This window comes from Lolium rigidum, chromosome 6, assembly GCF_022539505.1.
Source record: "Lolium rigidum isolate FL_2022 chromosome 6, APGP_CSIRO_Lrig_0.1, whole genome shotgun sequence".
NCBI classification, from domain to species: domain Eukaryota; kingdom Viridiplantae; phylum Streptophyta; class Magnoliopsida; order Poales; family Poaceae; genus Lolium; species Lolium rigidum.
The window spans coordinates 40,267,194-40,288,524 of record NC_061513.1 but is presented as its reverse complement, the minus strand read 5'-3'; the positions used below and the strand labels follow the sequence as shown (position 1 = coordinate 40,288,524).

General features: G+C 47.1%; 2 protein-coding genes and 1 non-coding gene across 3 annotated transcripts; all 3 read left to right on the top strand.

The window, feature by feature from the left end:
- Positions 1-2,801: 2,801 nt before the first annotated feature.
- LOC124668189 (phosphatidylinositol transfer protein 3-like) lies at positions 2,802-4,813 on the top strand. Its single transcript, XM_047205365.1, has 5 exons — positions 2,802-3,006; positions 3,637-3,895; positions 4,003-4,039; positions 4,164-4,380; positions 4,502-4,813. The coding sequence occupies exons 1-5, from the start codon at positions 2,908-2,910 to the stop codon at positions 4,610-4,612; spliced, it is 723 nt and encodes a 240-aa protein (XP_047061321.1). The 5' UTR covers positions 2,802-2,907; the 3' UTR covers positions 4,613-4,813.
- Positions 4,814-11,542: 6,729 nt separating this feature from the next.
- Positions 11,543-14,085, top strand: LOC124662506 (phosphatidylinositol transfer protein 3-like). The gene is made up of 5 exons (XM_047200334.1): positions 11,543-11,644; positions 12,687-12,945; positions 13,551-13,587; positions 13,673-13,889; positions 13,975-14,085. The coding sequence occupies exons 1-5, from the start codon at positions 11,543-11,545 to the stop codon at positions 14,083-14,085; spliced, it is 726 nt and encodes a 241-aa protein (XP_047056290.1).
- Positions 14,086-14,501: 416 nt separating this feature from the next.
- On the top strand, positions 14,502-14,573 carry TRNAK-UUU. The gene has a single exon. It is a non-coding gene; the product is annotated as a tRNA-Lys (tRNA).
- The last annotated feature ends 6,758 nt before the right edge of the window (positions 14,574-21,331 follow it).

The window sequence follows — 21,331 nt, the reverse complement described above, 5'->3', positions numbered from 1 at the left end:
AGTGGGGAATCCGATCTATGCGTGGAGTTTCGAATAAAAGTATTGTTTTCGTTAGATTCTGTTAGGATTTTGGTAGCCGTCTTCTTGTTGGTTTCCCCTCAATGGAGATGGCATCGTCTGCAATAAGTGATCTTCGGCCTTTCGTTCGGCGACGAGATCTTCTTCCCGGCGTCAATGGTGGTGTTGAACAATCACACTTTTCTAGGTATGGATCTTCGGATCTTGCTTCGCCAGATAGATTTTGGATCTTTTGTCGTTGTTGCCGCGAGGAGGATTATTCTCGCAGTTTTTTTCCCGGCTGCTACGTTCTCGACAATGGTGATTCGTACTCTCGGCTCTCCATCGACGACGACAAAGCTAATTGGTTATTATCCCTGATATACTGATATTGGTACTCTTGCCGATGTTGTATGACTGCTTTAATGGTTGCGTGCGTGCACGCAGCCATTGCGGCTCAAAAAATTATGGGACAACTTTCGTCGGTATCTACAGGTCTATGGTTCGTTATCTATCTTTGGCTGCCTTCAGTAGAGTACAAGATTGTGTTCTGGAAGAAGAAAGAAATTGAAGACCTCGAAGATTTGTTACTATCTTTTAGACTTTATTTTGTAATCGTTTGAGTCAGTTCATGTATCTCTACCATGTACTATTTGTTGCTATGAATATATGTAGTATTGATTGTCAAAAAAAAACTCTCACATTTCTTAAGGATTCTCGTAGTCGTCCTGTAAACTACAATGTCATTACCAAGGCCTCAATGCCAATGACAGGTAGCGGTAATTAGTTATTGAAAGTCATATAAATTATCACGTGTGTTGAACCTCTCTTCCAAACCGTCTTGTCCTATTGAATTATTTTTTAATAGAAAACTATATGAATTTGGATTAAATTGTGTTTGACATCACATGAAGGATTTGAAGCAAATGGTTTGAGTGGATAGACTTTTTCAAGAAAAATCCTAGGTGAACCAAACGAACGGCGGATAGACTTTTTCAAGAAAAATCCTAGGTGAACCACAAATCCGAGCGGCGGATAGCCTTGAGAGCGGGGACGTATATTTCAGTTATTTATATGCTTTTATATCTGGCACATCAACCCCTGAAACAGTGAAATGGGGTACTCGTCGACACATTAATCAACAACTCATGGACGAAGAAAACCGTGACTAGAATTTTGGGCAGACATCTGGCAGAGAAAACCTGTGCTGAGATGGCTAGGAAGAATAGTAGCGATAATTAATTACTAAGATCATCTTCAGTCGCGTCCCCAAATCGTTTCCTAAAGGGATTTAGGGCGGACGGAACAAAAAAAACGTTCTCAGCCGCGTCCCCCAAATCCAATTTTTGTCCGGCGCATCTCGATACGGTGTCCGGTGCTCCGGAGACGCCAGACACACCGAAAAGCAAGGCGGGGAGTGGCGGAACCGACGCGTCAGCGGCACATTGAATTTTAACCTAACCGTCGCTTACCTCGCGACGGAAGTTATTGGCGCGCAGCGACGATGCAGTTTCCGCAGAGGCGCAGCGAAGCGTCTCATCGCGCCTAGCTCTGCGTGCCGGCGTTAATGAGCGCCACTGCTCCCCCGCCTCCCTCCGGCCTATAAAAAGGGCCGCCTCTCATCGTCTCTCTCACACACAAACCCTAGCGTCTCTCTTCCCAACTCTAGCCACCACCATCTCAAGAGTCGACAACATGGCTGGTAGAGGCGGAGGCCGAGCTCGCGGCCATGGTCGTGGTCGTGGCTGCGGCCGCGGCAGAGATGCACGCTCTCCGTCGCCTGCGACGCCGTAGTCGTCCTCATCATCGGACATGCAGGACGAGGAGGGGCCCGTGCTGTTCGAGTTCATCGTCGTCCTCAAGGGCGACCCACACGGCATCCAGAGGCTGTCGGACACCTTCACCGACTACATCGCCGGCGACGAGCGCCCGCGCTCGCTGCATGTGCGGGAGGATGACTGCGGCTGCTACCGGTGAATCGTCGACGTGATCTACGACACGCGCGGCAAGATGTACCTCCACATCGGCTAGGAGAAGTTCGCGCGCTACCACCGCCTCGAAACCGGCTTCGTGCTCGTGTTCTCCTACTTTGGCGACATGGACATGTGCGTCAAGGTGTTCGACGATACGCGTTGCGCCGGAACTACCACGACGACAGCACCGACGAGGACGAGGACTGATGAATGTTGTTTCTTCGCGGCGAATATATGCATGAAGAACAGGGACACCCTCACCAGTTGGATTTTCCAGTTTGGGTGACTGAGTGTGCCCTCGAGTGTTCTTTCTTGGCAGCGAACACACGAAACATTTGGCCTTGTTAGGTTTAGTTTCTTTTTTGATATTATATATTTGTGTCAACCATGGTTTAAACTATGTATTAGTTTGTGGAATACCATGTTCCAAATTATGTCTTCGTGTAAATCAGGTTCCCAATTATGTATTAGTTTGTGGAATATTTCTTCTCTTTATTGAAATAAAAGTGCAAAAATAACGAAATAAGAGTATTTTAATGTTTGGGGGCGGTGTTTGAAGGACGCGGCTGGGGAGCGACGTCCCCCAAACGTTCAATCCGACACCGTTTGGGGACGATTTAGAGGACGCGAGTGAAGATGCTCTAAAAGTCGTAAAAGTTTTCACGTGTGCAAGAAAACAAATGCAAACCCAGGCTAGGACAAGGAGAGGAAGCCAAGAATCCCTGGAAACCTCTCGCTTATAAATTCCACCGGTCGACTCTCCCACCCGAGTATTAGCACCTCTGTAGTCAAGGCCGTCCGGTGCATACCGGCACCATTGTAGTACTCTCTCTCTCTCCTTCTCCTCTGCAGACGGAACAGGGCATCCACCATCTTTCTCCTCTCCGGCTATTCCTCCGCGCTCTAGGTGGAGGAGGAGGAGAAGGAGCAGGAGGAGATGGCGAGCGTGAGAGGAGCAGGGGATGCAGGGGAAGGGGAGTGGCTCAAGGTCGCCGAGCTCAAGGCCATGGCTGGAGCCCAGGACCCACAAGCCAAGGTACGTTCTTCTTACTCGACAGTTCATTGATTCACTCAATCATTCTTCGTTCTCTTCATTCTCGAAAAAAAGATCTTCATCCTCTTCCCGTCATCTTCATTTTGAGGGGCGATGCTTGACAGATTTCTGCTGTCTCACGGCCCGTGATCGACCGATCTGCAACCATGCAATAATCCCTATGTTCTTGTGGTTTATGCTAGTCTGCTTCTTCTTCCTGATCTTTGGGAGCACAAAAAACAGATTGTATTAGTATAATATAATGACATGGCCGGTGACATGTTCCTTTAATTTGCCAATAACAATACATAGAGAGCTATCATCAGTACTGTTGTTAGAATCTTTAGCAGCTGTTGGCATGGTGTAAGGACATATTAGTTAAGCTCGCTGATAGGGACTCGTCAACAAGCTGATCGTTGACTGAACAATCGTATACATTATACACCACAAGTAGGAAAGTCGTGGCCACGTGAAGCATAGGCGACTTAATACCATTCGCGATGAATAGTTAAGCAAACATACACATAGTCACATAATCGAATATGATCGTATCACAAAGTCACATGGGACGGCCAGAAGAATTCAGTGCTACTAAATTTTTTCCTCTCACAAAAAAAGCTGAACTGCGTGCAGGAGGTGGACAACCTGACGCTTCGGAGATTCCTGCGCGCGCGCGACCAGGACGTGGGCAAGGCGTCGACGATGCTGCTCAAGTTCGTCGCGTGGAGGCGCGAGGCCGTGCCGGACGGCGCCATTCCGGCGGAGCAGGTGCGGTCGGACATCGCCGGCCAGAAGGTCTCCATGGCCGGCGTCGACCGCGCCGGCCGGCCCGTCATGCTTGCCTTCCCCGCCAGGCACTTCTCGGCCAACCGCGACATGGCCACATTCAAGCGTACGTGCACCCCAACCTGCACATCGAGCTAACATGATGTTGGTTGCTAACCAGTAACCCCACAGCAGAATCTTATGATGATTTTTCTTCGAAATAACTTTGTGCAGGATTTATCGTCTATCTGCTCGACAATATCTGCGCCAGGTACTCCTACTACTGCACTTACAACAGTCTGCCTGCCTCATGTGTCTGAACGATTTTTGCAGTGGAATGGCACATTGAATTGAATTTTGTTTTGACCTGAATCGAATCGAATTTGATTTTGCAGGATCCCTCGAGGGCAGGAGAAGTTTCTGTGCATCGTGGACCTCAAGGGATGGGGGTACGCCAACTGCGACGTCCGGGCCTACATCGCGGCCATTGAGATCATGCAGAACTACTACCCGGAGAGGCTGGGCAAGGCGCTCATGATCCACGTCCCCTACTTGTTCATGAAGGCGTGGAAAATGGTGCAGCCCTTCATCGACGCCAACACCAAGGACAAGGTTTGTACAAGCTCCATCGCTGCCAAGAACGTATATATATATATATATATATACTCCAGATCGTCTGATATGTGTTATTACTTCTTTTCTTCTCAATCGGTTATGTATGTGCGCGATGCAGTTCGTGTTCATCGACGACAAGAAACTGGAGGAGACGCTGAAGCGGGAGCTAGACGAGAGCCAGGTACCGGAGATGTATGGCGGGAAGTTGACTCTTGTTCCTCTCAGTTAGGACGAACATGCACGGAAGGGGTTCTCAAGAGCGATGTCGAGTTGTCAACTCGACCTCTGTTGTGTGTAGTAGTGAAACAATTCCGGGTACCGATCGATATCACACTCAGGGCATGCTTGACAATCGTGTTGATGGATAACATACACAAAAACATTTGACACGATATTTTTAGTAATCGGGTCCAGCCTCGACTCACGAACTAGAGGGGCCTAGGTCCCATTGAGGGCTGTGACATCCTCGAACAAAGGTGACCGCTGGAAGACGCATCTAGGATTTGTTCCGACTGATATGCACCACACTCGATATCCTTTTCATGACCTTCGAATTCAGTACCTGAACCCGATGTCTGAACTAATCACCTTAAGGAATCGGTGTCACCCCTAGGGAGAGTTCTTGCCTTCACATGAGAGATGAGATACATATGACTCATGACGTGCCATTGTAGGCCTGGAGCCATTGATCTTCCTTTGAAGCCACTAGTCGTTTGTTGAAAGTGATGATCCAGGGGTCTTGAACTTGACCTGAGTTTCTGATTTGCCTAGTTACAGAATGTTGGAGGAGGCACATCTTCAGGTTAGTGAATGCCCATGGTCGGGCACCAATGTTGTTATCATGAAGAAACAACATGAATACGGGGTACGCGAAAATATCGATAAATTAAAGGGTGTGCTTGATGACCACGTTCTTGGGAGTTGGACACTAAATCGAGGGACACAATAATTATAGTAATCGACTTCAACCTCGAGTTGTGGACAAGAGGTGGTAGGCCCCTTTGAAGGTTGCGACCTTGAGCGCACAAACGTGAGAACCAAGGGATGTATTTTAGGGGTATATTGTCCTAAGTGTGTTTTTTGATAAGTATGTTGGGTCCCGTGTTCGGAGCAGGAAGAGCAACAAAAAAATCCCCATTGGCTCTGGTCAGATGTCGCTAAGGACCCGACTCAAGTGACAGGCCATGGATCTTACTGCTATCGCGCTCGTGCAAAAGTCGGTGGCACGTCCCTCGGGGTAATGCAATCCTTGTGCTCGTCTCAGACTTCTCATCCTTGTCCTTCTTGGTGAAGACAAGAATTTCACTGAGCTTGCTCCGCTGCTGGCTTATTGTCCTTCTCCTACTCTAGTTACTCCGCCTCCTAGAACACCACAGGTGTGGTGCCTCTGCCGGTTTACACACATATAGGGTGAAACGATGACAAAAGGGTAGGTGGTGGCGCGTACCAACTAGCCTTCCAAGACAAGTCCTTTCCTTGGACTGGATCAGACCAGGATGGGATTCAAGCCATTGCAACTGCATTTCTCCTTTTATAGGGAGTGGGTGAGGGGACAACCCCATGTGTCCTTGTATTCCTAAGTCTCCACTTAGTTGACTTCGGTCATTCAGATCTCATCCGATTCATTTCACTCTCTTAAAGGTGTATTACACAAGCTTGATTATTATAGATCGAGATTTTTTTGGCAGGAGATAGTGAAAAAAAAGAAATATCGACTGGTCAAATGGTCTGTCGTATGCCGATCTAAAGATATGGGTGGGCTAGGAGTTCATGATCTTGAAGTCAAGAACTCAACCTTATTAGGTAAGTGGCTTTTTAAGCTACTTACCGAAGATGGTGTATGGCAGACCATGCTTAGAAGAAAGTACATCGGCGATAAAGCGCTATCCCAAATCATTTGGAAACTGGGAGATTCGCATTTTTGGGCTGGCTTAATGGCAACGAAGAAGTTTTTCTTCAGATATGGTACTCATTATTAAGGGTGGATCGCAGATACGGTTCTGGGAGGATACATGGCTAGGGAATAGGCCTCTCTCTGAACAATATCCAGCGTTATACCGCATTGTGCGTCGCAAAAGTGATACCATTGCATTAGTAATAGCAACGTCACCTCCAGTTGTGATGTTTAGACGAGATTTAATCGGTCCCAGACTTCATGCATGGAACGCCTTACTGTTGCGTTTGGAATCCATCCAGTTGTCTAAAGGGCAAGATGAATTTCGTTGGAACTTACAATCCAATAGAAAATTCTATGTAAGTTCATTGTACAATGCCATTATCCAACCGGTAATACCAGTTGATAAAAACAAGAAGATTTGGAAGATGAAGATACCGCTCAAAATTAAGATTTTTGGCTGGTATTTGCGTCGAGGAGTAATCCTAACCAAAGATAATCTTGTCAAACGCAATTGGCATTGGAGTTCGCACTGTGTTTTCCGTCAACACGACGAGACGATTAAACACTTGTTCTTCCAGTGTCGCTTTGTCAGATCTATATGGTCATGCATCCAAGTAGCTTCTGATCTGTCCCCCGACTAGTGTGACCAACATCTTCGGTAATTTGCTTCATGGGATCGATCACAGATTTAGAACATTTATTAGGGTGCGGGCGCTTGCCATTATATGGTTGTTATGGTTGTGTAGAAATGATAAAGTTTTTAGTGATAAGAATTGTTCTCTCTTGCAGGTTATCTACAGGTGTACCGCTACTCTCCGTTCGTGGTCTGCACTGTAGAAGGTGGAGAACCGCGACCTGTTGACGGAGGTATGTACACGGTTGGAGGACACGACGAGGGATACTTTTCCCTACATGGGTGACAGCATAATCTACGGATTGGGCCTCCGCCTTCACCTTAGGCGTTTTTACATTCTCTCAGGCTGATATGTAATTTGCTTTTTTTAGCACTCCAGATTATTGGGACTCTTTGAACGGTTGTGTGCATCTTAGCTATGCAGAGATCGGGTGTAATTGCTTATTACGAGTACTAAAGCGTCCATTATCTAAAAAAAAGTCAGACGTAGCTTTGTAAGACGTGATCAAAGCATATAGATGGTAGCTGCTTCTAGCAAAGCATGTCATCTCTTGGATACCTTTGAGTAGCTTATAAATGTGATTCTCTGTCTAAGTCCCATTGCCTCACAATATTGGTGGTAAGCCGTAGGCGAGTAACTCAACATGTCAATGTCGACTTAGCTCTTTTTTCTCATCTATGTGATATGTGATTCCCTCCGCTAATACCTTAGTCGAACAACCTTAGTTAAACACTTAATCGAATTGTGTATGGCCATGCTTCCGAATCATACCACATGAGAGAGAATAGAGAATATGTCTCCATGATGGAGTGACAAATTCCGTCTTGGTTGAACCACGTCATGCGGCTTGCTTCTAGTCAGCCCAAGAGTCACCTTTATAGCTACTAGTTACGGAGAGCTTTGGGTAACCTCAAACCCTTTGGGTAACCTCAAACCCAGATAGTGCACAACCCGAATAGTGTGAAAACCTTAGGTCTAAGGATTCCATACTCAAATCGAGCACATGAAGACATGCTAGTGACGTCTTGATTTTTGGGTCAGTCCGGCTAGCATAGCTCTTTTGCTTAGCCATTTTAAGTCAAATAGCACCTCTATGTACATGACATATGGAACCTAGTCATCTTCCAGCTTAACACATTAGTCTCGGCGGTGTGTATCCATCACAACCTCAAACGACTAAAAATAAAAACATGTCTAAACTAATTAAGCACAAGGTTCCATAGCCGAATCGTATCTAACAAAAGGTGCAAATACTTTACAAACGGGACAATATATATTATGAATACAAGGCTGATATTAGCGCCTCTAGGGCACCAATCCTGATAAAGTAATGAATCATATTCTACGTTAGAATAGCACAAATTTGAAACACTTTCAACTAAGTTTAATGTTGTTAAAAATTCTTTATATTTCAAGTTGTTTTAGATCTAGTCTTTTCTCCTCCGTAAACTCCAACAAAAAATATTGTGCTAAAACATAGTTGAATCGTATTATTTTTAAAATTTGCAGCATTGTCTTCGATAGGAAGTCAAAAGGAAGGGTCAAAAATGGTACGATCTAAGTCCAAAGAAACAATTGTTGCCATGTAATAGTATCGGTAAAAAGAATCTTTATGTTAAAACCCACGAATTCGCAATTCAATGGATTGTGCAAATTTTCTAGAGGTGTATTCACATTCCGGTGGCATCCTATTAAACCTATTTTACTTACTCCCTTCCTCTCACATTACGATGCATATTAGTTTTAGTCAACACCAAACTTTATAAACTTTTAACCAAATATGTAAAAAAAACAATATCAACATCAACTCAATATTATTACAACCATCACTAAATATATTTTCATATCATATGAATTTAGAACTATGAAAGCTGATATATACTTATATATAGTTGGTCAAACTTTCTAATATTAAATTTGACCAAAACTAATATGCATCCAAAATTAGAAAGGAGGAGTATATGACATGCCCCTAACGCCTTACCGACAATGACAAGCAACTAGCTTCGTCAGCACCGAAGAACAAATCGATAAGGAAAATCATTCTAATCAGCCGGAGGCTGCAGGCCTAGCAACCTCCGGGTCGACCGCGCGACGCGTGTCCCCGAACGTGTCCAGCAAACGACCAACGTGGGAGGCAGCAAAGTAGGGCCCACAAGCAACCTTATCTCACCTTCCACACGGCTTTCTCCTTCCTCTGATCTCTGTGCCGTTCCCCTTTCTCCTCTACGGCCGGTGCCAGCGCAGGCGGTAGCGGAGGCGGTAGCGGCGGCCGTAGAGGAGAAAGGGGCGGGAGGCGGGCGGGACTGGAGCAGCGGGCGCTGGCGGGCTCGCCGGCGGTAGCGCCCGCTACCGCCCGGCTGTCGCCCGCGTTGGCGGCGAGATGGAGGCGGGAGCGGGGGCGGGAGGCGGGGCGGCGCATTGGCGGGCCGGGGCGGGAGGTGGGCGGGCGAGAGGGCGGGCGGGAGTGGGCGGTAGGCGGGCGGGAGTGGGGCGGGAGTGGGGCGGTAGCGGGCGGGAGTGGGGCGGGAGAGGGGCGGGAGCGAGTAACGGCTAGCTGACGTGGCGCGACCTGATGGTGATGTGGAGGAGAGAGAAGTGAGAGTGGGGACTATAGCCCATGCATTGGCAAGGTGGGGTGAGAGTGGGGTGAGAGTGGGGTGAGAGTGAGAGAAAAGCTGACGTGGCGGGGCGGGAGTGAGGCGGTGCATTGGCACCAGCCTACTCCAATACTTCACCTAGCTGCGCCCCCGCGTCCCACGGTGGCCATGGCCATCCCCTGCCGTTGCTGCAAGGGCTACCATGCGGATGCGGAACCCGAGCTCGCCGGTGCGTCTATGACGCAGCAGCAAGAAGAGGGAGACGACGCCTCGGCGGTCGTTGATGCTACATCAAGATGGAGGCAGCGCTGCATCGATGCGGCGAGGCCAGGCCGTCGGTGCTGCAACAGCAATCCGGCGTTGCTTCGAGCGGCGGTGGAGGAGCTACATACGCCATGTGGTGGTGCTACGAAGAAAGGGCGGCGGTGCTACCGGTCGACGATGATGGTGCTACCGGCCAAAATCAGGATGCTTCAAGCAAAGTCCGGAGGTGCTAGTAGCACCGGCGACGGTTGGTGGTAGCACCTGCGATGGCGGCTCGCAGCACCTCGGGTGGCCCATGGTAGCATCGGCGGTGACCTGTGGTAGCAGCAACGAGTGCATGCCGGTGTTGCGAAGATTGTCCGACCGAGCTGCAATGGCTGGTTGTCGATGCTACAAAGCCGGGCGTGGCTGCTAGCAACCCCCGGCGGCGGTGTTGCTGACCGCGGGAGCATTTGCTACCAATGGTGGGCGATGGTGCTGCCATATCCAAGTGAAAGTGCTACTACCGCCCGGCGGCGGTGATGCCGACGCTTGGCGGCGGTGCGCTGCCGGCGATTGGCGGGCGGTTCTTCAAGCGGTCAATGGTGGTGCTGTGAGCGGTTGGCGGGGTTGCTACTGGATGGGGTCGTCTGTGCTGCAGGGAATCACGGTGGTGCGCCGGCGGTGGGCGGCGAAGCCCTTGATAGCGGGCTGCCAGCGGGGACGGTCGGAGGAGAAGCTAGGAGGGAGGCGCTAGCACGGTCTTGCCATGGAGCTTTTCAGAAAGGAACATGGGAGAGCTTCTCGTGCGGTCAGTGGGAGGAAGGTGGGGCAAAGGACACGTGTCGACCGCTAGAGTCGGAGGTTCGGAGGGTTTGATCCTCCGAAGGATTATCAGCACGACCCAATCGATAAACAAATACTTTTTGACATGTAAATATGTTTATATATCACACACTAGACAGAGAGAGGGGGAGGGAGGATTGTTAGAAACTTTCAAGTTAACTTTAGATATAGAAATTTCACCTCCATATAACTCCGAGAACTATATTTCCTACTATAATTTTTTTAAGAAATTGAACTGGTTATACTCTCTCTGTTAACAAATTATCTCGCGTTCTGGGTTTAGTAAAAGTCAAAAATTATGACGTTTGACCAAGAACAGAAGAAAAAAATCAGCATTCATAATATCAAATGCATATAATTTAAAAATATATACTATGATGATTGTAATATAATAAATTTTATATTGTAGATGTTCGTGTTTCTTCTAAACATTTAATCAAACTTTATAAATTTTAACGTACTTTCACTAAATCCAAGGCCCACTAATCAACCCTCATGGGCGGAGAAAACCTTGACAAATAATTAGGTCAGACATCTGACACAGAAAACCTGTGCTGACATTCTAAGGAGGTTAGGAAACCGGACACACTAGAATAGAGAATCACAAGTCGTAGAGATTATCACGTGTGCTGACTAAAGGGAGAGAAGAAAATGAACATAAGAAAACAAATGCAACCAAACGCCATGACAAGAAAGCGTAAACGAAGAATCCCTGGAAACCTCTCGCTTATATTCCACGGTTTCCACTGGCATCTATCCACGGTTTCAGGCTTATGAATACAGACATACAGTCTACTACTCCCTCCCCCGCAGGCCGCAGGCGGACACAGACACCCACCATCTTTCTCCCTTCCGGGCTATTTCTCGGCGCTCCCGGTACTCGCCGTATCACTACACCAACCCACCTCTAGGAGGAGCAGCAGCAGTAGCCGCAGGAGATGGCGAAAAGCGTAAAAGCAGCCGGCGATGCAGGGGAAGGGGAGTGGCTCAAGGTCGCCGAGCTGAAGGCCATGGCCGGAGCCCAGGACCCACATGCCAAGGTATACGTTCTTCTTTGATTCATTCTTCGTCTTCTTCCTTTTCCTCGTCGCTGTCGGTCTTCTTCCTATCGAGGATGATCTGTGACATGGTGGATCGATCTGTGCTTCATGACCATTTGCGTGCTCCCGTTTCATACAGTGATCTTCTCCTGAGCTTTGGAGGTAGCAGAACACAAACAACAGTGTACTAATATATGTATGTGTATCTAAGCTGAGTCAATTAATTCGAAAAGGAGGGACTAATATGCCCGGCAACATGTCCCTTTAATTTGCCAGTAATATTATATGTTTAGAGCTATTGTTGTTGTCACTATAATCATCGGTAGTTAAAATCTTTAGCAGTTTTGTATGGACGAATCATTCGTGCTAGTTATGAGTTGCGACTCATCTGAAATTTGATGACATCATGTGACTGAGAACGAAGTTAGTTCTCAGTTAATTGTGAAATAGTCACACCTATTAAGTTGCTAGCTGATGGGGATTCATCTTATAAACGTTGACCAACGGGGGAATGATTCCTCCCTTGGCTATACGTTGTTAGGTAGAAATGAGACTCTCCCCGCGGATGGACGCTAGGATGATAACCCGATTAAAGTTCGCCCCCACTCCCGCGAAATTACCGCGAGATGGGGATTCGAACCCGGGTGGGTTGGCTGCGCACTAGCCTTGCCTTGCCACTGAGCTGGAACTCAGCTCTCATGGGGATTCATCTTATAACAAACTGATCGATGACTGAGTACTCGTGTAGTATTATACTCCAGTAAAAGTGATGGGAATTGGGAACACGTGTGTCACGACTTCAACCCTAGCTAGCAAACTCGTGACCACGTGAAGCATGGGCGACGACCAACTATTTTTCTCTCACTCAAGATGATTAAGTAATTAAGCAAGATAACAACGGATCGAATGTGCTCGAATCACAAAGTCACATGACGAAGCTAGTACACGGCAGTTCAGCAATTTAGTTCCATCCAGTAACTTATCAATTAGCGGATCGAATATCATGGAATCACAAAGCCACACATATTCATGGGTCGTGCAGGAGGTGGACAACCTGACGCTGAGGAGGTTCCTGCGGGCACGGGGCCAGGACGTGGGCAAGGCGTCGGCGATGCTCCTCAAGTCCGTCGCGTGGAGACGGGACGCCGTGCCGGGCGGCGGTATCCCGGCCGAGCGGGTGCAGGCGGAGCTGTCGAACCAGATGGCCTCCATGTGTGGCGTCGACCGAGCCGGCCGCCCCGTTCTGCTCGTCTTGCCGGCCAAGCACTTATCGGCCAACCGCGACATGGCAGGCTTCAAGCGTACGTGCCGTGCACATCCCACCTTCACTCTCATGATCATTTGTTAGCGAACTGGAATGGAATTCAAAGATATCTATACAAGGATATATAGGCACTTGATATGGGTTTTTGCGGCCTAAAAAAAGAAAGCCCGAGAAAACCTACCCCTTCAAGTTTTGGTGAGCAGGAGACACCAAAGCAAGCCTCGAAGATTTTCTTGAGCGGTCATTTTCTAGATTTGCAGACATGCATGGACCCTGGGGTTAGAATATATCACCAGACCAGGACTATTATGATTAGCTAGAAAATTCTATTATTCTTAATTAATGAAATGCGTCAAAGATTAGCTAGGAAATTCTATTATTCTTAATTAATGAGATGCCTGAAAGATTTTGCCCCCATGTCAAAAAAAGAAAAAGAACGATGCTCTGTCAACACTTAAAAGTGGGCCAACCAAACAAATTCTATAGAGTGGTGATTAAGTTTAAGTGGCTGTTTGAAGAAGATCCTAAAGTTTCGGCTAAATGATTTAGTCGTGCCCCATATTTATACGCTTTAAAGAAACAAACATGATCCGCATTTCAGAAAATATGGAGTTATCATTGATATTATTTTTCTTTCTGCAGGGTATATTATCTACTTGCTCGACAATATTTGTACCAGGTACTACGTTACTACTAGCTACATGTTTGTTGATAAGTCTGAATCTTAGCAGAATTCAGTATAGCACTGGGATTTGATTTTGCAGGATCCCTCGAGGGCAGGAGAAGTTTCTGTGCATCGTGGACCTGAAGGGGTGGGGGTACGCCAACTGCGACGTGAGGGCCTACATCGCGGCCATAGAGATTATGCAGAACTACTACCCAGAGAGGCTGGGCAAGGCGCTCATGATCCACATCCCTTACCTGTTCATGAAGGCCTGGAAGATGGTGCAACCCTTCATCGATGCCAACACCAGAGAAAAGGTATGTACTTCCTCGCACCCTCGACCATCCCCGGTTCTCAATCTCTCTTATATTGATCATATTTCTTCTTGATGGATCGGTCCAGTTCGTGTTCATCGACGACAAGAAACTAGGGGAGACTCTGCGGCAAGAGCTGGACGAGAGCCAGGTGCCAGAGGTGTACGGCGGGAAGTTGACACCAATTCCCCTCAGTTAGGAGGAGCATGCTCGCACGGGAGGGGTTCTCAAGAGGGATATCGATCGATCGTCTTTGTTGTGGACCTTGTGGTTTAGTAGTGTAAGTGTAACAAATTAAAGACGGTTTAGTCGTGAAGATGTAACTGCGACAGACGCGCAGCTCGCTTGCACTGTCACTTGATTGCAGTGCTTTGGGGCTGCTCTGCTCCGTGTGTGTTGTCCGGCCGGTGCTAACGAAGCCTCGTCGATGATGGAGATTCAGTATATATATGGCCAACGCTATGGTGTATCGGAGTACTATGAAAAGAGGGAACCGCGGTGCCCGATTTGCACGTTCAGTTTGATTTCGGTGCGGGCGGGCGTGAACCTGTTGAGCATTACAAATTGGGTAAAATAGGTTTTTTATAACATAAATAATTTAATTTGGCCACAGCGGCCTTCTTAGCTCAGTGGTAGAGCGCGTGGCTTTTAACCACGTGGTCGTGGGTTCGATCCCCACAGACGGCGTTTTGCACTTTTTTCTCTGTTTATTGTCAAAAATTATATATATCTTCAATGCACACGTTCTTCTCTCCTTTTTTGTAAAAAATTATATAAATCTTAAACGACTTTCAAATTTTTTGGGCCTCCCTAATCTGTTTATACACGAAATTTGGCAGCAACAGTCCCCCCACGACCCCACAAATATATTTCAATGAAATGTAAGAGATTGAAAAGGTAGAAGATTATAATTTTGAAGACTGAAAACAAGAGTTTGTCTTGTTGCCTATGTACAATGTACATATAGATCTTCAACGCACACTTCTTCTCTCTTTTTTTGTCAAAAATTATAAAAAACTTAAACAGCCTTCTTATCTTTGTGATAGAGTGTGTGGCTTTTAACCATGTGGTCATGGGTTTGATCCCCACGACGTTTTGCACTTTCTTCTCTCTTTATTGTCAAAAATTACACAGATCTTCAACGCACACTTTCTTCTCTCTTTTTTGTCAAAAATATATAAATCTTAAACGATTTTCAGAATTTCCGGCCTCCCTAATCTGTTTATACACAAATTTGGCGGCAACATATCCCCCCCCCCCCCCCCACACACACACACACACACACACACACAAATCTGTTTCAGTTAAATGTTGAGAGATTGAAAAGGTAGAAGATTTATAATTTTGAAGACCGAAAACAAGAGTTTGTCTTGTTGCGTATGTACAATGTATACTCAATACTAATTTTTCACAAGGAGATGGTTTAAATACACCTAGATTGGACAAACTATCTTTACTCTAATAACGAAAATCAATCATTAGTATACACTTGAAGTTGATTCCAGCTGAAACCCATAAAAATGTGGACAAGTCACTTGTAGGCCTCACGTGACTACCACCTGTTGATTAATATGCTTTTAGCTCTAGGTCGCTTGTTTGTGAATTCTTGTAGTAGAAGAGAGAACACGATGAGTTAAAAAATATAGATGCATAAACTCTGATTGCTAAGTTTTAAAAGAAACTCCAATTGCTAATTACCGAAGAGTTGTGGTTAATGCGCCTTCGTATCACAATAACTACACCTTAATGACTCTACCTCATCTTTAAAAGAAACTCCAATTGCTAATTACCCCATTACCCATATTCTATTTACTTGTTTACCGTTGTGGGAAATGTTGGTCCGCTTTCTTTGTACCTTAATAACTCTACCTCGTCTTTTTCGCATGCCCAAGATCTTAAGGTCACACCGCTTTGGTGATAAGTGATTTATGTTGTGCAGAGTATGCAGTTGAGAAATCTCAAGAGAAAGGTATGATGAGCACAACAGCAAGTTTTCCCTCACTATAAAACCAAAGTTTAATCAACTAGTAGGAGAAAGAAAATCACTTCTGAAGGTGTTGTTGGCAGACTTTGGCGGGGCGCACTACGGGTGTCAGCAACAACGTGGAACCTGCACATAACACAACCAAACTACTTTGTCTCAACTTACAGTGAGGTTGTCAATCTCACTGGTTTTGCTGAAAACAAAGGATTAGACGTATAGTGTGGAAACAGATATTTGTTTGCAGTGAAATAAAGAGAACAGTGCTTGCAGTAAGGAAACAGAACATGTATTTGCAGTTGATGGTTTTATCAGTGTAAAAGAAACGACCGGGGTCCACAGTTCACTAGAGGTGTCTCTCCATAAAGATAAATAAATGATATGTCTCAAACGTATATATAATTTTTGATGCTCCATGCTTGTTTTACACCAATTCATATATGTTTTGCAAACATTTCGTTGCACTTTTACATGATTTCCGGCACTAACCTATTAACAAGATGCCACAGTTCCCTGTTTTCAGCTGTTTTTGTATTTCAGAAAAGTTGTAAGGAAATATTCTCGGAATTGGACGAAACAAAAACCGAAGTCAATATTTTACCGAAATGAAGACAGAGTCTAGAGAGGGGTCGAAGAGGCGCCACAGGGCGGCCAGACCACCCCATGGCGCGGCCTGGGTGTGGCCCGTGATACGTCTCAAACGTATCTATAATTTCTTATGTTCCATGCTAGTTTTATGACAATACTCACATGTTTTATATACAATTTATATCATTTTGACTCATTTTCCGGTACTAACATATTAACAAGATGCCGAAGTGCCAGTTCCTGTTTTCTGCTGTTTTTGGTTTCAGAAATCCTACACAGGAAATAATCTCGGAATTGGACGAAACAAAAGCCCACGGTCTTATTTTTCACGGAGCCTTCCAGAACACCGAAGAGGAGACGAAGAGGGAACACGAGGCGGCCACACCATAGGGGGGCGCGGCCCCACTGATAACCCACAAGTATAGGGGATCGCAACAGTCTTCGAGGGAAATAAAACCCAAATTTATTGATTCGACACAAGGGGAGGTAAAGAATACTTATAAGCCTTAACAACTGAGTTGTCAATTCAGATACACCTGGAAAAGCACTAGTAACGAGGGTGATGTGAAAGTAGCGAGTAATATGAGAGCAGTAGTAATGATAACACAGCAGCAGTAGCAGTAATATGAGAGCAATGGCACCAGAAAATAGTTAATACTACTTCCAATGACATGTAGAAACGAGTATATGATGATGAGAGATGGACCGGGGTTCCCAGCTATCTACACTAGTGGTAACTCTCCAATAACAAGTGTTGGGTGAACAAATTGCAGTTGGGCAATTGATAGGATTGAAATAGCATTAAGACAGAACATCGAGATTATTAATCATGTAGGCATGTTTCCCATATATAGTCATACGTGCTCGCAATGAGAAACTTGTACAACATCTTTTGTCCTACCAGCCGGTGGCAGCCGGGCCTCTAGAGAATCTACTGGAAATTAAGGTACTCCTTTTAATAGAGCACCAGAGCAAAGCATTAACACTCCGTGAAAACATGTGATCCTCGTATCTAAGCCTTCCCCTCCAGTTGTCCCAATTTATGTCACTTTGGGGCCTTTGGTTCCGGACATAGACATGTGCAAACAACTTGTAGATACAATCTAAGCAATAAGTATAGAGCTTAAATCTAAGATCATGCCACTCGGGCCCTAGTGACAAGCATTAAACACCACAAGATTGCAGCAACAATAACTTCATAAACTTTGTAGATAGACAATCATAATGTAACAATCCATCGGATTCCGACAAACACAACACCGATTACATCAGATGAATCTCAATCATGTAAGGCAGCTCATTAGATCATTGTATTGAAGTACATGGGGGAGAGAGTACCAACTAGCTACAGCTAGAACCCGTAGTCCATGGGGGAACTACTCACGGAGCATGATGGAGGCGGTGGCGTTGATGGAGATGGCTTCCGGGGGCACTTCCCCGTCTCGGCAGGGTGCCGGAACAGAGACTTCTGTCCTCCGAAACGGAGTTTCGCGATGGTAGCGGCGCCCCTGGAGTCTTTCTGGAGTTTCATCAATTGGTATCGATGTTTTAGGTCAGGACGGCTTAAATAGGCGAAGAGTCGGAGTCGGAGGGGCCACGGGGCCTCCTCACACTAGGGGCGCGCCCCCCTGGGCCGCGCCGACCACACGTGTGGGGCCCCCAGGGCTCCCCTCGCGGTACCCCTTTGACTTTACGGAAGGTTCCGGGAAAAATAAGATGTTGGGTCTTCGTTTCGTCGAATTCCGAGAATATTGCCCGAACAGCCTTTACGGAACCAAAAACAACGAAAACGACAAGCGGCCCTTCGGCATCTCGTTAATAGGTTAGTTCTGGAAAATGCATAAAAACATTATAAAGTGCAAGCAAAACATGTAAGTATTGTCATAAAACAAGCATGGAACATCAGAAATTATAGGTACGTTGGAGACGTATCTGTTGACGTCAAAAACCCCCTGGCGGGCAGAGACGGGCAACATAGTAGAGCCGGGAACAACTAGGGCTGCGGCTGGCCCCAGTCCCTCAGAGCGACGGCCCGCAAAGCCTCCTGGTCGCACGTCTGATGCAATCGCAAGGGCGTGCCACCTGACCTATACCTGGTCGGGGAAGGTGTGGATGATGCCTCGCTTAGTTTCCTGCATGGCATACACGTAAACATTAAATACGAGCCTCGATCGGCTCTCGGGTTATCCGTGAATCGGCTCAAAGAGCCGATCCACCCATGATTCGAACGAGGTGTCCGAATATATGGTGGTCCTGCTTGATCAAGATAAAGCTAATGAGATCTACGACGATTTAGGGTTTTCACCGCATAATCGGATCATCCTACTCATGATTGGGCCTCGCGCTCGCGCACGGTGACCGTAAGCCGATCCTAGACAGGGCCTAAAAACCAACACGAGGTTGATCCCCGGAACATCCTTTCTAGGGCTAGCAAACGTCACCCTACACGCCGCTGGATCCTCCAACCCTTTGTAAGGCCTAACTATTGCGGATGTTAAACTAATCCTTGATGAACAAGGAGCAACCGTAACGAGATCGGATCTACTAAACTATGATCAAGCGGGGTGCCGCCCCTACACCTAAGATAGGTGTAAGGGCGGCTAGATGTGCAAGGGTTGCATAACGAAAGCATGTAATTCGAAGAACAATGCTAACCCTAACACATCTAAGATAACTACGTTGCTCGCCATCAAAAAGGCTTCGATACGAGCAACGCATGAACAACGTGGGCAGGCTTGTGCTTGCCTAGATCGCAAGATGCGATCTAGGCAGCATGGTGCTTACCGGAGAAACCCTCGAGACGAAGGAGTTGGCGATGCGCCGAGATTTGTTTGTGTTGAACGTTGGTTGTTGTTTATTCCATAAACCCTAGATACATATTTATAGTCCAGCGGACTTTCTAACGTGGGAATAATCCCCACCGTGTACGAGACAAACTCTAACTTTTAATCTAGATAAATCTTCTATAATTAAAGATACACGGGCAATCTAGCCCAAATTCTCCGTGCAAGGCCGCTTCAGAGCTCTTCCACGTGTAATCTTCCAAGCCCATCTTGATCGCGGCCCATCTCCTGATTTAGCCAAAATCTGGTGATAACACATGCCCCCCTGGTTTTGGTAATGATAATTTCAAAACCACTCGTTTTTCCTCCGAGGGGTCATGTCGTGACGGAGCGAGAACCGTCGCAGTATTTCCATCATGACAACTTGCCTTCCCAACTTCTCTGCACGATTTGACAGTTTTTTGGCACCACTTCCTCGAAAACCGTTCGGACATTAAATCCCCACTTCTTTTATCTAACCGTACCGAGCAGTTCTTCTTCTCATCCCTTCCGCATTAGCACTCCAAAAGCCCTTCTGCGCACCATGTCTTCTTCCTCCTCCGCCTCATCGGGACTTTCTCTCGAGTCCTCTTCTTCCCACGAGCCGACGCCAGAACCGAACCCACAAGAGGTCCATGCGGCTAACACCCGTCGCGCCATAGAAGCCGGGGAGGAGCCAGACCATGACTTCTCCATCTGGTCCGAGGACGACAAGTCCTCGACGGACGGGAGAGCGACCTCCGCTTCCTTGCCGACGGGGAAACGGAGGAGGAGAGCGATGACGATCGCTTCTCCTGGGATGACTTCACCTCCTCCGAGGAGGCGAAGGAGGAGGAAGAGGAGGAGGAGGACGACGACGACAGCCCCTCCGACGAGCCGCCGGCCAAGCGCCACTGCCCCGGCCGGGGAATCTCGGTGATTTCGACGGCGACGACGACGACGACGAGGAGGATGAGGACAACGAAGGTCCCGCCGGTGGCCGCTACGGCGAGCGACGACGAGCCCGCCGGGAGCAGTGCCGACAGCAGCGGCGAGGGTGATGACGAGGGCAGCGACGGCCCATAGATAGGACCCTTAGCATAGGATCAGCAGTAGTAGACGGGGCAATGTATCCCCTTAGTACTCCCTTTTGAGAGCAATCAGCTCTTCTATGTAAGAAATCTGGTTTATCAATGAAGAAATTCCCCAATTTGATTTTGCCGATTCCTTTATAATAATTTAGCCGATTGTCCTTCGTACTGATTCTGCCGATTGTCAATTCGATCAATGCCCAATGAGCCGATGGCAGCGCATCGGTCTCTCACGATAAATTTCAAGATAGATCCATCCGGACCCAACTCCCGGTCGAACAAGGCCAAGCCATAATCGTGCAACCCCTAGATCTTGTAAATGCAGATCCAACCGAATGGAATGTTAAACTTAGCGGCAAAACTCCTGAAATAATGTCCAGTCTCCTTATTATCTTTTAAATTTCAGACATTCTTCTGCCGCATCCCTCTCTTCCAGATCCTCTTTGCTTTCGGGGAGCCCCGGGACTGCTGCTTGTGTCAACTCAAATGTTGAAGCTGCCACTTCCGTGAAACGAGGCATCATTTGTCCACAAATTCCCTTGTAGTAATCTGCAGTGATGTTTATAATCCTGCTCTGTTTTCTTGCAGCAACCATCTCGTAAAATAAAATTGAGATGCAGAGCCAGCCGATTTCAGCAAACATCGGCTCCCTATAGCAAAGGATCCTTCAGGGCAAACGCCCCCGAGCCTCGGTCGAGTGAGGACAGCGGTGAGCCGACCAACTCAGCCATCCTTGGTTTCCAACTTGTAGAGCAGGGCCAGCCGATCCCAACAGAATCGGCCCCCAAGAGCAGAGAACCTTCAGGGTGAGCTGCCCCCCGAGCTTCTTCAGTTCAATTCTTGCGCCTTGCTGACCAGATCGGCTCATCACCTCTGGCAGGCCGTTGCAACTTCCGGTGAGGATGTTTTGAATTTCTGATGTCCTCCAACACCTTGGACGTAACAACCTCTGAAAGTGACAGCTATCAAGTCGCCACCTTGGCC

Coding starts and splice junctions, on each gene's coding strand:
- LOC124662506 (XM_047200334.1), top strand. CDS start 11,543: ATGGCGAAAAGCGTAAAAGCAGCCGGCGATGCAGGGGAAGGGGAGTGG. Junction 12,946..13,550: donor CGACATGGCAGGCTTCAAGC/GTACGTGCCGTG, acceptor TTCTTTCTGCAG/GGTATATTATCTACTTGCTC. Junction 13,588..13,672: donor CTCGACAATATTTGTACCAG/GTACTACGTTAC, acceptor TTGATTTTGCAG/GATCCCTCGAGGGCAGGAGA.
- LOC124668189 (XM_047205365.1), top strand. CDS start 2,908: ATGGCGAGCGTGAGAGGAGCAGGGGATGCAGGGGAAGGGGAGTGGCTC. Junction 3,896..4,002: donor CGACATGGCCACATTCAAGC/GTACGTGCACCC, acceptor AACTTTGTGCAG/GATTTATCGTCTATCTGCTC. Junction 4,381..4,501: donor ACGCCAACACCAAGGACAAG/GTTTGTACAAGC, acceptor TGCGCGATGCAG/TTCGTGTTCATCGACGACAA.